The sequence below is a fragment of the Penicillium psychrofluorescens genome (genome assembly GCF_964197705.1).
Source record: "Penicillium psychrofluorescens genome assembly, chromosome: 1".
Classification (NCBI taxonomy): domain Eukaryota; kingdom Fungi; phylum Ascomycota; class Eurotiomycetes; order Eurotiales; family Aspergillaceae; genus Penicillium; species Penicillium psychrofluorescens.
The window spans coordinates 3,511,858-3,523,121 of record NC_133439.1 but is presented as its reverse complement, the minus strand read 5'-3'; the positions used below and the strand labels follow the sequence as shown (position 1 = coordinate 3,523,121).

The 11,264-nt window shown below is 51.0% G+C and overlaps 4 protein-coding genes across 4 annotated transcripts; 2 read left to right on the top strand and 2 right to left on the bottom strand.

Moving 5' to 3' along the window:
- Positions 1-462: 462 nt before the first annotated feature.
- On the bottom strand, positions 463-1,909 carry PFLUO_LOCUS1316 (uncharacterized protein; the record flags this gene model as incomplete). The annotated part of the gene is made up of 3 exons (XM_073778346.1): positions 463-1,112; positions 1,165-1,504; positions 1,556-1,909. 3 exons carry the CDS (start codon positions 1,907-1,909, stop codon positions 463-465), a joined length of 1,344 nt encoding a protein of 447 aa, XP_073635409.1.
- Positions 1,910-2,213: 304 nt separating this feature from the next.
- On the top strand, positions 2,214-2,984 carry PFLUO_LOCUS1315 (uncharacterized protein; the record flags this gene model as incomplete). Its single annotated transcript, XM_073778344.1, has 1 exon — positions 2,214-2,984. The coding sequence occupies one exon, from the start codon at positions 2,214-2,216 to the stop codon at positions 2,982-2,984; it is 771 nt and encodes a 256-aa protein (XP_073635408.1).
- Positions 2,985-4,528: 1,544 nt separating this feature from the next.
- Positions 4,529-4,831, top strand: PFLUO_LOCUS1314 (uncharacterized protein; the record flags this gene model as incomplete). The annotated part of the gene is made up of 1 exon (XM_073778343.1): positions 4,529-4,831. One exon carries the CDS (start codon positions 4,529-4,531, stop codon positions 4,829-4,831), a length of 303 nt encoding a protein of 100 aa, XP_073635407.1.
- A 304-nt stretch (positions 4,832-5,135) lies between these two features.
- On the bottom strand, positions 5,136-6,092 carry PFLUO_LOCUS1313 (uncharacterized protein; the record flags this gene model as incomplete). The annotated part of the gene is made up of 2 exons (XM_073778342.1): positions 5,136-5,920; positions 5,975-6,092. 2 exons carry the CDS (start codon positions 6,090-6,092, stop codon positions 5,136-5,138), a joined length of 903 nt encoding a protein of 300 aa, XP_073635406.1.
- Positions 6,093-11,264: the final 5,172 nt, after the last annotated feature.

The window sequence follows — 11,264 nt, the reverse complement described above, 5'->3', positions numbered from 1 at the left end:
TCTGCGGCCGGGAGTACAATGCACGGCAGTCCAGCGGCTCGCGCAATATGTTGGTTCCCTAGAAGCCCCAGCATGAATCGGCCGACAACCACTGCCAACATAGTGGAGATGACAAGCTCAATCACGACAAAGATACGACTGGCTCTGAATGTTATTATCCACCGCCAGGGCCTTTATCAATAAGAATACACTGGTGCGTTTGGGCTGGCTCTTAAATCTCTCGTTTCAGGCGAAGCCGCAGGGAAGTGAGTAGACGCGGCGATGGTAATAAAATGCGCGTCAGATGCAGTAGTATCATGCATGAAGAACCGGCATCCTGTCCAGTACGTTTCTTACGTCGGCTCCAGCACGGGTGATGAGCCCCAGCATGAAAACGGGGTATTTTGTGATCTATCAACAGACCTGCACGTTATTTAACATATCCAGTACCAGCCTGACGGTCAATCTAAGTGGGAAATGTTTTTATATCGTATCCTTAATGGGATCCTTTTCCGCACCCTCGATATTTTTGAGGAAGGCATCGGCTGCCTCAGGGTCCCCAGCAAAGATATGCTCTGCCACCATCCGTCGAGGGGTCTCGCCCAGCCACTGGAAGAGGGAAAAGTCTTGGTATTTATCGGCCCGAAAAACTTCCAGCACCTCCAGCGGCTCCTCGTCGCTCAAATTCTCGATAAAATGACCCATGTTTCGCGGCACGATGCCGACATCGCCCGCCACGTAATCGAATGTGCGGGCATTGCCCTCTGACGCAAATACCGTGACGCGAGCGCGGCCTCGTTTGAAGTAGGTCCACTCATCCGCATTAGGGTGCCAGTGCATCTCGCGCAACGCTCCGGGCTCGATCTCCAGATGGGCCGCCGCCACCGTCTTGGAGATTGGAAAGTTGGTCGAGTCCGTGATGCGTACGTTGCCCCCGGTAGTGCGAATCGGATCCTGGGCGTGCATATGGTGCGTAAAACGAAGCTTCGACTGTTTGAAGCCACGAGGTTTCTCATGTTCGAGGCTTCCTGGCTTGGAGCCTTTGAAGATGTACTTCTCTGAGGTCGGAATCTTGTCGAATGCCTCTGGCTTGAGGCGGAAGTTTTCCGCAAGCACTGCCTTGGGAGTATGCGCTAGAATTGAAGATTAGATAGCGATCTCTAGTAGTCGGAATACGATACATACCCATCCAGTCCGTCAACAAAAAGGTCGATTCCTCGGAGAAGTGGCCATCATCAAAGATGAGCAGAAACTCGGTGCCGTTGGGGCCCAACCCCTGGAGAGAGTGTGGATGCCCAGCTGGGAAGTACCACAGATCGCCTTCTGCCAGGTCGTCCATGAAACTACCCCCGTCCGGGTCCAGCGCGGTCACCCGCACTTCACCGGCCAGCACATAGGCCCACTCAGCCTCGGTGTGCCAGTGCAGCTCGCGGATAACGCCTTCATCCAAGCGCATGTTCACCCCCGCCAGTTCGCGGCTGGTTGGGAGCTCGCGGATGGTAGTCTGCCGGGTCCATCCTCCTTCCTGTTGTGTTTGTGTTAGGTAGAGTTATTTCTGCAATCATGGAAATCGCACCTCAATCCGAATGTGACTATCCGCAAAGCTCCATCGCATGTTGGACAGTGTTCCATGGTCCGTACTGGGCGGGCGCACCAGGTCTGGGTTCTGGCGCTCACGATCCTTGTTTCGCGGACCCATGACGGTCGTGCCATCACCATTGCGATATGGCAGAGGCTCTAGGCCTTCGCCGACCGAGTCGACTTTGTGGTCATAAGGGTCACGATGGCCGGGGGTAAATGGCGGATCGCCAAACACCTCGGCGGGCGAGCCGGCGGGCAACCGGAGAAGCTGTTGAAGCGCAGAACCTGGGGCTGGGAGGGCAGTGCCCACGCCCGCGAGCAAGGCTAGGGTCAATAGGCGGGAAATCATTATTGTGAAGCGTAGAGGTGGTAAGGTTCGGGGGGTCCCAGAGCCTTTTTGAACCGGCCGGCATTACTACGTTAACAAGAAGGCGCCGAATGATCCGGTCATTGCGTAATTAATCAGTTAGGGTCAATAATTAGTCGGTTAACCATCCCCTCACGCGCTGGCCCGTTTGCCCGGGGAAAGTCAATGCATGACGCCACTGCGGAGAAGTTAGGTTTGGTTGAGGGGAACAACAATACCTAATTGTTCTCGGATCGTACACTCTTTTCCCGTTCTCTCCCTTCTTTCAACCCAACCACCATCAACCATGCCTGATGAGACTCGGCCATTACTGGGTGGAGATGCCCGCCCATCTCGTTCGCGTCTCTCGCGGTATCTACGGAGCGACCTCGATCCGCACCGGGGCGACCTACTCCTACTTTTCTGCTATATCATCACAGGGCTCTTGGATAGCTCGGCAGTGTTCATCTGGGGCTCCTTCGTCAGCATGCAAACCGGAAACACCGTGTACTTTGGCTTGGGCCTCGTGGGTACCGAGGACGACCGCTGGATCAAGTCCGGAGTCTCCATCGCTGGCTTCTGCCTGGGCTCGCTGTGCTTCGCCGCCTTTCACCGGCTGTTCGCTCCACGGTCGCGCTGGGTGCTCTGCGCCTCGTTTGTGGCCCAATTGGTCTGCGTCTCGATCGCCGCTGTCATTGTAACTGTGTACCGACCGGCCCGGGACACGCCGATGAGCTGGTTTGTTCTCGTTCCGATAGCTCTGGTAGCCTTTCAGAGCAGTGGTCAAGCAGTGACCAGTCGGGTGTTGAAGTACAATGGCTTGACCAGCGTTGTTCTCACCAGCGTTTACTGTGACCTATTTTCTCATCCGGACCTGCTCTCCCTCAAGGCCTTCAGCAACGCCGAGCAGATGCGGCGCGCAGCAGCCGTTATGTGCCTCTTAGTGGGAGTCGTTCTCGGAGGCCTGTGGGCACACAGTTCTGTGGAAATGATGGGTGCGTTGTGGACGGCGGCCTTTCTCAAAGGATTGGCGATTGTTGGATGGCTCGTATGGAAGGAGGACAAGAGCGATTCATGACAGTGTTGTAACCGCCCGCATCGGGTAGAAGAGAGCTTAGAGAGGGATCGCAGAACAGTTAAAGCATGCCCTGTTATCATGAATCTAGTCTATCACGCAGGACGTGTGGATCAAATCAACATACTTCTATCCGGTCATGGAATGCAAAACGCAATGCAGAAGAGTAGAAAGACAATCGGAGACGAACTTGAAACCGGGAATGGGTCCGACTCGCAGGCCCATACCGGGTGAGCAGCATCGGCACGACGCACATGGCAGGGCGATGAACGCCAATACCGAATTGCCCCATCCGAGACCGAGGGCTCTACACATCGATGGGCGGGCCAGTGGAAGAACTGCACCTACAAGTGAACGCATGGCTGTGTTTGCGGCAGTCAGAGGTACCGCGCAGGAAGTACGAGAGTTTCTTAGGCAGGTATTTGCGGACATGAAAATCGTGATCAGGCCTATACCGAATACGCTCGTGCTAAATATCAGGACAATTTAATGGGTGTACACTTGCACGGACAATTCGTACCAGAACAGGCCGATAGTTATCCCCAATAGCCTGGTGAAGATTGAGAATAGAATATTGCACGCGTGGTATAATGGGACCCGGCCGTACAGCTCCGATAGGAGCGCCATCAAAAACGACCCAACCATGTAGCTCAGCACGTAGACAAACATCACCCACGATGCCAGAATCGACTTGGCGGACCCGAATTCCGTCATCGCGTTCGTAACTCCAGGCGTGAACTTAAATAATGCTAGGGCAATATCAGTGCGACACGGTTAGTTAACCAAATGATGTCGGCCTCACCCATGTACAAACACGTCACTCACGTCAGGAAGGTATCAAACGCCATGAGCACCAACTGAGGAGCTTTCTTTTAGGTTGACTAATTGAACGGATTCTCGGGTCGTCCGGCCATCCCAGCCCCCCAGATTGGGGTCCTGGGGGTGGCTGTGTAGATGCACGGGCACTGCTATCTCAAGCTCAGCCTTCTGGGTGTGTCGACTCAGATTGGCGATCGACGTTCTTCTTTCCTGGGTTTGGCCCTTTTCGAGATCGTGGGGTCTCCCGGAGGCGGTGCAATCCATGGTGTTGGTTGGCTCAGTGGCCATAGAAAATCTCGCACCGGATTGACCACCGGGGCGATGAATTCGGTTGTTGTTATGTTCAGCATGGCAAAGAGGGGGCTGCGGTGGATTAAAAAGATTTCAACGTTGCTAATTATTTCACCACAACCACAATATGCACAGGAGTACAGAGTAGTTTTCTCCATAGTCGGCCGGTGTTGGATGACGGGCAAAACAGCCCCCACTCCAATGCCAATGCGCCCAATAGGCTGAGTCCAACAGGTCAAATAATCCACCAAGGCACGAGGTAGGCAGTGCATAACCAGACGGACAAGTGGCAACTCGCCAAGCCTAACTAGAGCTATATATTTGGCTTGAACACGCACACACATCAAAAAGAGCCCCAACTTAATCAACACGTTCATTTGAGCCGATCCACCTTGCCTGAATATATATTCCACCCAAATTTCAACCAACCTACAATCATGTCCAATAGTAACTCGGTCTGCGACACGACCCCCAATACCAAAAAGGACAAGAAGGACAAGAAGCCTCTGCCCGATCCGGGGTTGTCGTGGGGAATCACTCCGTCTGAAGAACACAAGACCGCCGAGAAGCCGGGCCCGGATCATCCGGTCCACAAAATACCCCTCGAGAAGCAAGAGAAAATGCGGAAGAAGGGTATCAACCCTATACTGAAGGCCGAAATGGATGAGGGGACGAAGGGGGAGGGAGGGTTTTGGCAGAAGGTGGCCGGCACGGCATTTGGTGGTGGATGGATTAAATGAGAGACGCGAAATCGATTAGATCACCGATTCTTCTACTTAGTTAAGCTTTTTGAATACCCTCTGTGCCCTCCTGGCCATAACCAGAATACACACTCGTTAAACCCCACCAAAGCAGAATGATCAGACTATATGTACCCGCCGGAGTCGCTTTGCAGGCTGGATCTGCCTTTCTGGCCATCATCACACAATTGGAATCTTCGCAGAGAAAATATAAAGCTCCAATCTTAAATCAATAACATCATCGTTAGTACATTGACAGTTATATGCTTTGCCATCCATAAGAAACGGACCCCAATTCTCCAGATCAATCCCGCCGCTGCACTGTCACCACGGGCCCAACATAATGGCGCCGGCCCTGGAACATATACATGATCAGACTGAGTGCAAAGAAGGCAACAAAGATCACAACGCTCCAGTTGAAATCACGCGCTGCTGCAGATGGGCTCGGAGGCCAGAACGACCAGAAGAGGGAAAATAGTACGTAGAGCAGCCCTACAATATTCACGAGAAGGCCGAGGCGGCCTAGGCTCCATCTGCGGGGTGGAAGAGAGTCGGGGCAACAAATCTTGCGATAAATCACACAGCTGATAGACACCATGTATGTGTACATCAGTGCGGCGACATTGAGCGAGATGATGGCGTTGAAAGCGACCGGAGAGCCAATGTTGATTAGTGAGAGCAAGCCACTAAAAATGCAAGAGAGTGCAATTGCCCGTACGGGTATTCGACGGCGTTGATCGACGTTTGAAATCCAACGTGAGAAGGGCAAGCCCTTGTCGCGTGCGAATGCATGTGTCTGACGCGCAGTGGACGCGTTGAACAGAATGTTACTAAAGATGACCGGAATGAGAATGATCGCTGTGAGTCCGTTGACTCCAGCGAGTGAGACAATCTGTTGAAATACGTATAGAAAAGGAAACCCAGATTTATCTGCAAGCGCATCGGGAACGGATGGTAGTGCAAGCACAAACCCAATAACCACGATGAGGGCCAGAATGCCGTTGCCGAAGTAGCCCCAGGCGATGGCAATGGGCACATATCGTCCTGCATCCTTGACCTCCTCGGACATGTGCGCTGTCGCATCAGAGCCTACCAATGAATTAGAGGAATTATCAGAGCAAGGATTTCTGATCGTGGACGTACTAAGAGAGCCGTAGATGGCTGAGATTTGACCGACCATCAAACTTACTCCAATTCTGGCCCAGCCACCATCGTTGGAGAATTCCGTGAAGGCCACTTTTGCAGAGTTATGTGGTGCCATGGCAAAGAGAACGACAACGACGATAACCCAGCACACGAGATGCAATGCTAGCAACAAGTTCTGTATCCGAGGCATCCAGCTAGCAGCATAGACATTGAAGTAGTAAATTACTGCAATCATAGCAAAGACGAAAAGCGTGCCCTGCCAATTTTGTGGTTGATAGCTTGGGTCTCGAATGCTAAGCAGACCTTGGATAATGGTCCCTGTTAGAAATGAGCCGGACGCGGCTCCAGCCTGCCAGGCTAGAACCGACATCCATCCTAGATCGAAAACTTCTCAGCAGCGTTTCAAAGAGGACGGAATATAAAATCCCAAACCTGTCGTATAGCTAAGAAATTTTTGATAGCGGGGAGACGCAAACTCCGATACCCAGTGGTATTGTCCTCCAGATGTGGGCGCCCTGTTATGTTAGACTATAATCTCGGTGGAAGATATCAGAACCATTGAAAGGCTTACATGGAAGCCATCTCGGCCAAAGAGACTATGATGAAGCCGAACCCGATAAACGTCCACATGTACGACCAAAAGAGACCAGCAAGACCACCATTCTGCAGACCCTGCGAATTAGATCTTAAATTGTCAATATAGGCAACAACTCTGCGAATTTGTCATTTGTATTTTCACTCACATGAGAATGAATTCCCAAGTGGCTTGAAGAACGGCCGAAAAGCTCAGGGCCGCAAGTGGGCGAAAGTTGCGCTGGGGCTATCATTAATTCTTGAAACTGATCGCACCGACCCGTATTTGTACCTTGAATTCTTGAATCTTTCCCATCCGATGCATGTCAATTTGATCTTCTGGTGTGCCATCCATGCCGGGCACATCTTTTCTGGGGCCTTCAGTATTCGTTATTTGAAATCCTGCGATGGGGCCCCTGATAGTCCGAGGCATGCTAGGAGATGACCCGGAAAATGTAGCCATTTAGAGAAGCTCACAACGGCATTGGATACTCCGCAGAAAGAGAAGGCAAATGTTAGTGCGATGAGAACGAAGGATGGATGAGAATAAAGGAATACGGAAATAGCAAAGTGGTGAGCGAGACTAGGGAGCAAACTGCGGTCAACATAAACCCCTCAAGAATGCACCAGTCGATCGTTTATGCCGCAATGCAGCCTCCCTCCACTCGGGACGGTTCAATTAAGCGCGGTCCAAAATAGTTGTACAGCAGATGAATTCCTGGCTGGCGCACAGTATGTGGAAAATTTTGCTTTCCATGTGTTTTTTGAAGTTAAGAGCGATGTTTTGTATCTCGAGGGGCTGACGCCCAGCAAGAAATTCTGCGGCTTCAATGGATACGGAACCACATGGCAAGTCACTTGCATCAATCTGAGGGGAGGCGTTTACCAGGGCGCGGGCCTCGACCAATCTGGGAGGCGTCGGCGAGCGATCTGTGGGACAGGAAGCGGTGTCGGGTGCCATTGAGAGGAATTCAATACCACCGGAGCCAAAAGTGATATCTGCCTAACAAAAATGGGAGGGATAATGGGTCCTGACTTGGCTAGAGACGGGGGATGGCTGTAATAGGGCATTCCAAATTCTTCTCTTTCAACCTTAAAATCACTGTCTGAACTGGGCTCGGCGGACAAGCTTCAAATTAGTTTGATCTTTCATGGTTTCTGAAAACAGTTTGGATCACGATGTTACATAGACCACATCCCAGTCTCCTTCTGCATCTTCCCGCCTGAACGCTAGGGCGATCTGAACTACAGCCGCTAGCCGTGGTAGGACAGAGCGACGAAAATCCGGAAACGCTTCCGGCATCCCCTGCTGGCTTTATTTGTAATTTTCTTTCTGAAGAACGCAGGACATCCAAGCTGAGTGATAACATGGCATGCCGCCACTGCCGGCACTATTGGCCGCCATGAGACAAGCCCGGGTGACACCTCTAAATGCAAACCCTCCGAACGCTTGTGCCCGCCGATGAGACCAAATTGCAACAACTCGGCAGCCCCACCGCTGGCCCGATCAAATACTCAACCCCAAAGCGAGGGATCGGAATTAAAGAGTTTCATCGGTACAGTTGGAATCAGCACGGCTTACTACCGAAGCCCTGCAGATCAAAATCGGGCATCAATTTGCGGTTCAGGGAATCTGGAATTGATGACAGTCTCTATTCCTGTCTTGTGGCCTACAGAGATGAAGAGGCAAGTATAAAAACGTGGTTTACTCCAGGATCATGAACTCATCTAACGCCGCATCGGGCGATGTTGGACGCTGCTGTATACCATCGACCCCGGTCTTGCAAAGAAGCGCTGAAATGATAGCAACTGTCAGTTCGCACTCGGCCTAGAGGTGCATGACCCTCCGCGATCTGAGATTAGGATACCCTGACCGGCATCTAAGCGCTCGAGCAATTCTGAGACGCTCTACCGTGTCTGGATATATCACCTGGCCATTCCCAGGTCCAGCTGAAAGAATCCAGGACAGCACGTCCCCTGTCAGCCATGGAGCTAGTGCAGAGAACACTGCCATCGGGACTTTCTCCCCCGCTGACGATGGACAGCGATGTCAATCACAATGGGGTCATTACGGTCATCACCTCTTTTGCGCTTTTTCTGGTGCTTGGGTCGTTGGGCATTCGGGTATACTCGGCCTACAGCCGAAGAGCCCGACAAATGGATGACTGGACTTTTGCTTTCACTGTAGTATGTCTCTGCGGAATGTCCTCGACGAAGCACAAAAGTAACTTCTGGTGGACTTAGGTGCTTGCCTTGACTCAAATTTCCGTCGTTTTTGCCCAAATTCATTTTGGCTGGGGCAAAAAGGAATTGCTTATTGCAACAGGACACCGGAGTCAAATGGACAAAGTCAGTGCCGGTGCCGCCAACAAGTTACAGATATTAACCATGCCGACAATCTAGGCTGTGTATAGCGCAGATATTCTCTACATTGCGACACTCGCGTTGTCCAAAGCATCTACCTCGGTCTTTTATCGTACTATCACCACCCGGAGCTCCCAGTGGATCATCCATGGTATACTTGGGACCGTGGGTCTGTGGATGCTGATCGCGATCATCGTACTCGCTATCCGCTGTAGCTCTCATCCGTGGCAGGATATTAACAAAGACTGTCCGACCCTGGTCAGCATTGAACTTCTCAGGCTGTGAGACATCGGTATACTAAAATATCTTTAGTTCCCTCGGTGGCAGGCAACCGCTGCACTAGACATAATTCTGGATGTAGTTCTAGTATTATATCCCATGAAAGTGATTCCTCGCCTCCAAACAACTCTCAGCAAAAAAGCGACTGTTCTCTTGGTGTTGAGTTGCCGTGTCCTGTAAGTATTCAGTGCCATTTGCTTTTGATGTGCTTAGTGTTCACTATCTGATATGATCTCTGCATCTTCGCAGACTCATCCCAATATCCGCTGTTCATCTCTATTATATCCATCGGCAGATCATTTCGTCGGATCCGACCCTTATCGGCAGCTTCGCAACGATCGCTGCGGAGCTCCATGTGGCAATTAGTGTGGTGGTCCTGATTGCGCCTCTGATGAAGCCATTCATTGCAGCTTATATCGATGACAATGGCTTTGCCTACACGGACTACGCATCGAAATCGAGAAGTCCCAGCAGCTCCCGTTCTCGCACTAACAAAATTCTCCCACGGTTGAAAACTTCTGGGCCCAGTCCATGCTCAAACGAGCTTGGAGGAGTAAACCGTATAGTGAAAAGTGTTCAAATCTCAGTGGATCACGAAACCGTGGAACTCTCCGCGCAGAATGCGGCGTTTCCAGACTGCCAACCACCACCAGCAAGATGAGAGGTTATCCAGAATCGAGTGAACTCTGACATAATAATAATAAATGTGCATACACTGATCCTTAGGCCTGTTTCTCATTAAAAAGGAGGTTGTAATTGGTTCAATGATGCAGCAAAGCGCCTTCGGGTTTCCATGGTTATTTTTGTGTGTCAGTAGACTCCCCCATCCTTGTTCCCTCGGGAGTATGAAGAAAGTTCAGGCCCCGAGTAGCCGATTACAAATTGAAGCATGATGAAGCCAAGGCGCACAGATACATCCTAGAGATCGATCAAGTAATGGAAAAAAGGCCAGCAGCCTCATGCAATCTGGCGCTTTTACGCAAAACGTGCCAATGCTCCCGATCTTGGCGCTTCGGGTGGCTTTCGATGACCGACCAGGACGTATTTAAACCTTTTTCTGAACAATCTACCTAGGTAGTGATGTGGAAGATTCCTGACAGTAGTGAACCTTCTCGTGTTTGGAATTAGTGGTTGCTAGGTAAGTGTAATTTCGTTCATTTTCTCGCTGCAATTTCACGCTTAACTTTCTACGTTTGGTGGCTATCCGGTATATGAGTGGACCATGCGTAACAATTTTGTCTGTCTGGCGATACCAAAACTATTGCATCCATGGTTCCAACTGCCGTGATGAATGACACAATGGCCCAGAAAAGCCATAGTTTGACGACACTGAGGACTTAAAGCGCCGAATCGTGTAGCAGAACCGGCTTGTTTTGCTCATAAAGAGAGCCCGAGTGTATTGAAACACTACGTTCGGCTCTTCAGCACGCGCCCATACCATCGCGCAGCTTTGGCAGTCAATCGATGTTTGCCCCAGACGCAGGACCCTAGACAATGAATTAGAGAGGTGTCCAGACGGATCTGACTTCTCGACCGCCAACCAATTCGCATCCAGATTATGGCACGGCCCACTTCCAGACCCTCACCGTTGGGAACGGGACGTACGGTTTCGATGCCTCACAAAAGGGCCAATCTGGCGGAGAGGAGACGCATGATATACTAGAGAAAGACGAGGGGATAACTATCGCGAGCTGGGACGGTCCTAATGGCCTAGTAGAGGTTTCACTCTCGTATACTTGGTTTTCAGCTATGACTCTAACGACCGGTCTAGGAACATCCACAAAACTTCACAACACCGCGGAAGTGGCTGATGGCGGTTCTGTGTGACCTTCGGCTCCTCCATATTTAGCACGGCAACTAGAGTGACTACATCCCACTTCGGCGTCTCGCAAGAATTAATGGTAGATAAGTTCCTATTAGTATATATAGGATACTACTTGTAGTAGTTAGATGGTGTTACGGTTACCACAGCACACCGCTAGGTGACGGTGAATTGAACGCCGGAAAAGGTTTATTTTAGCACTATTTGCTGAGCCACTTTTACCAGAATTTTAGTCACGATTAACGTACT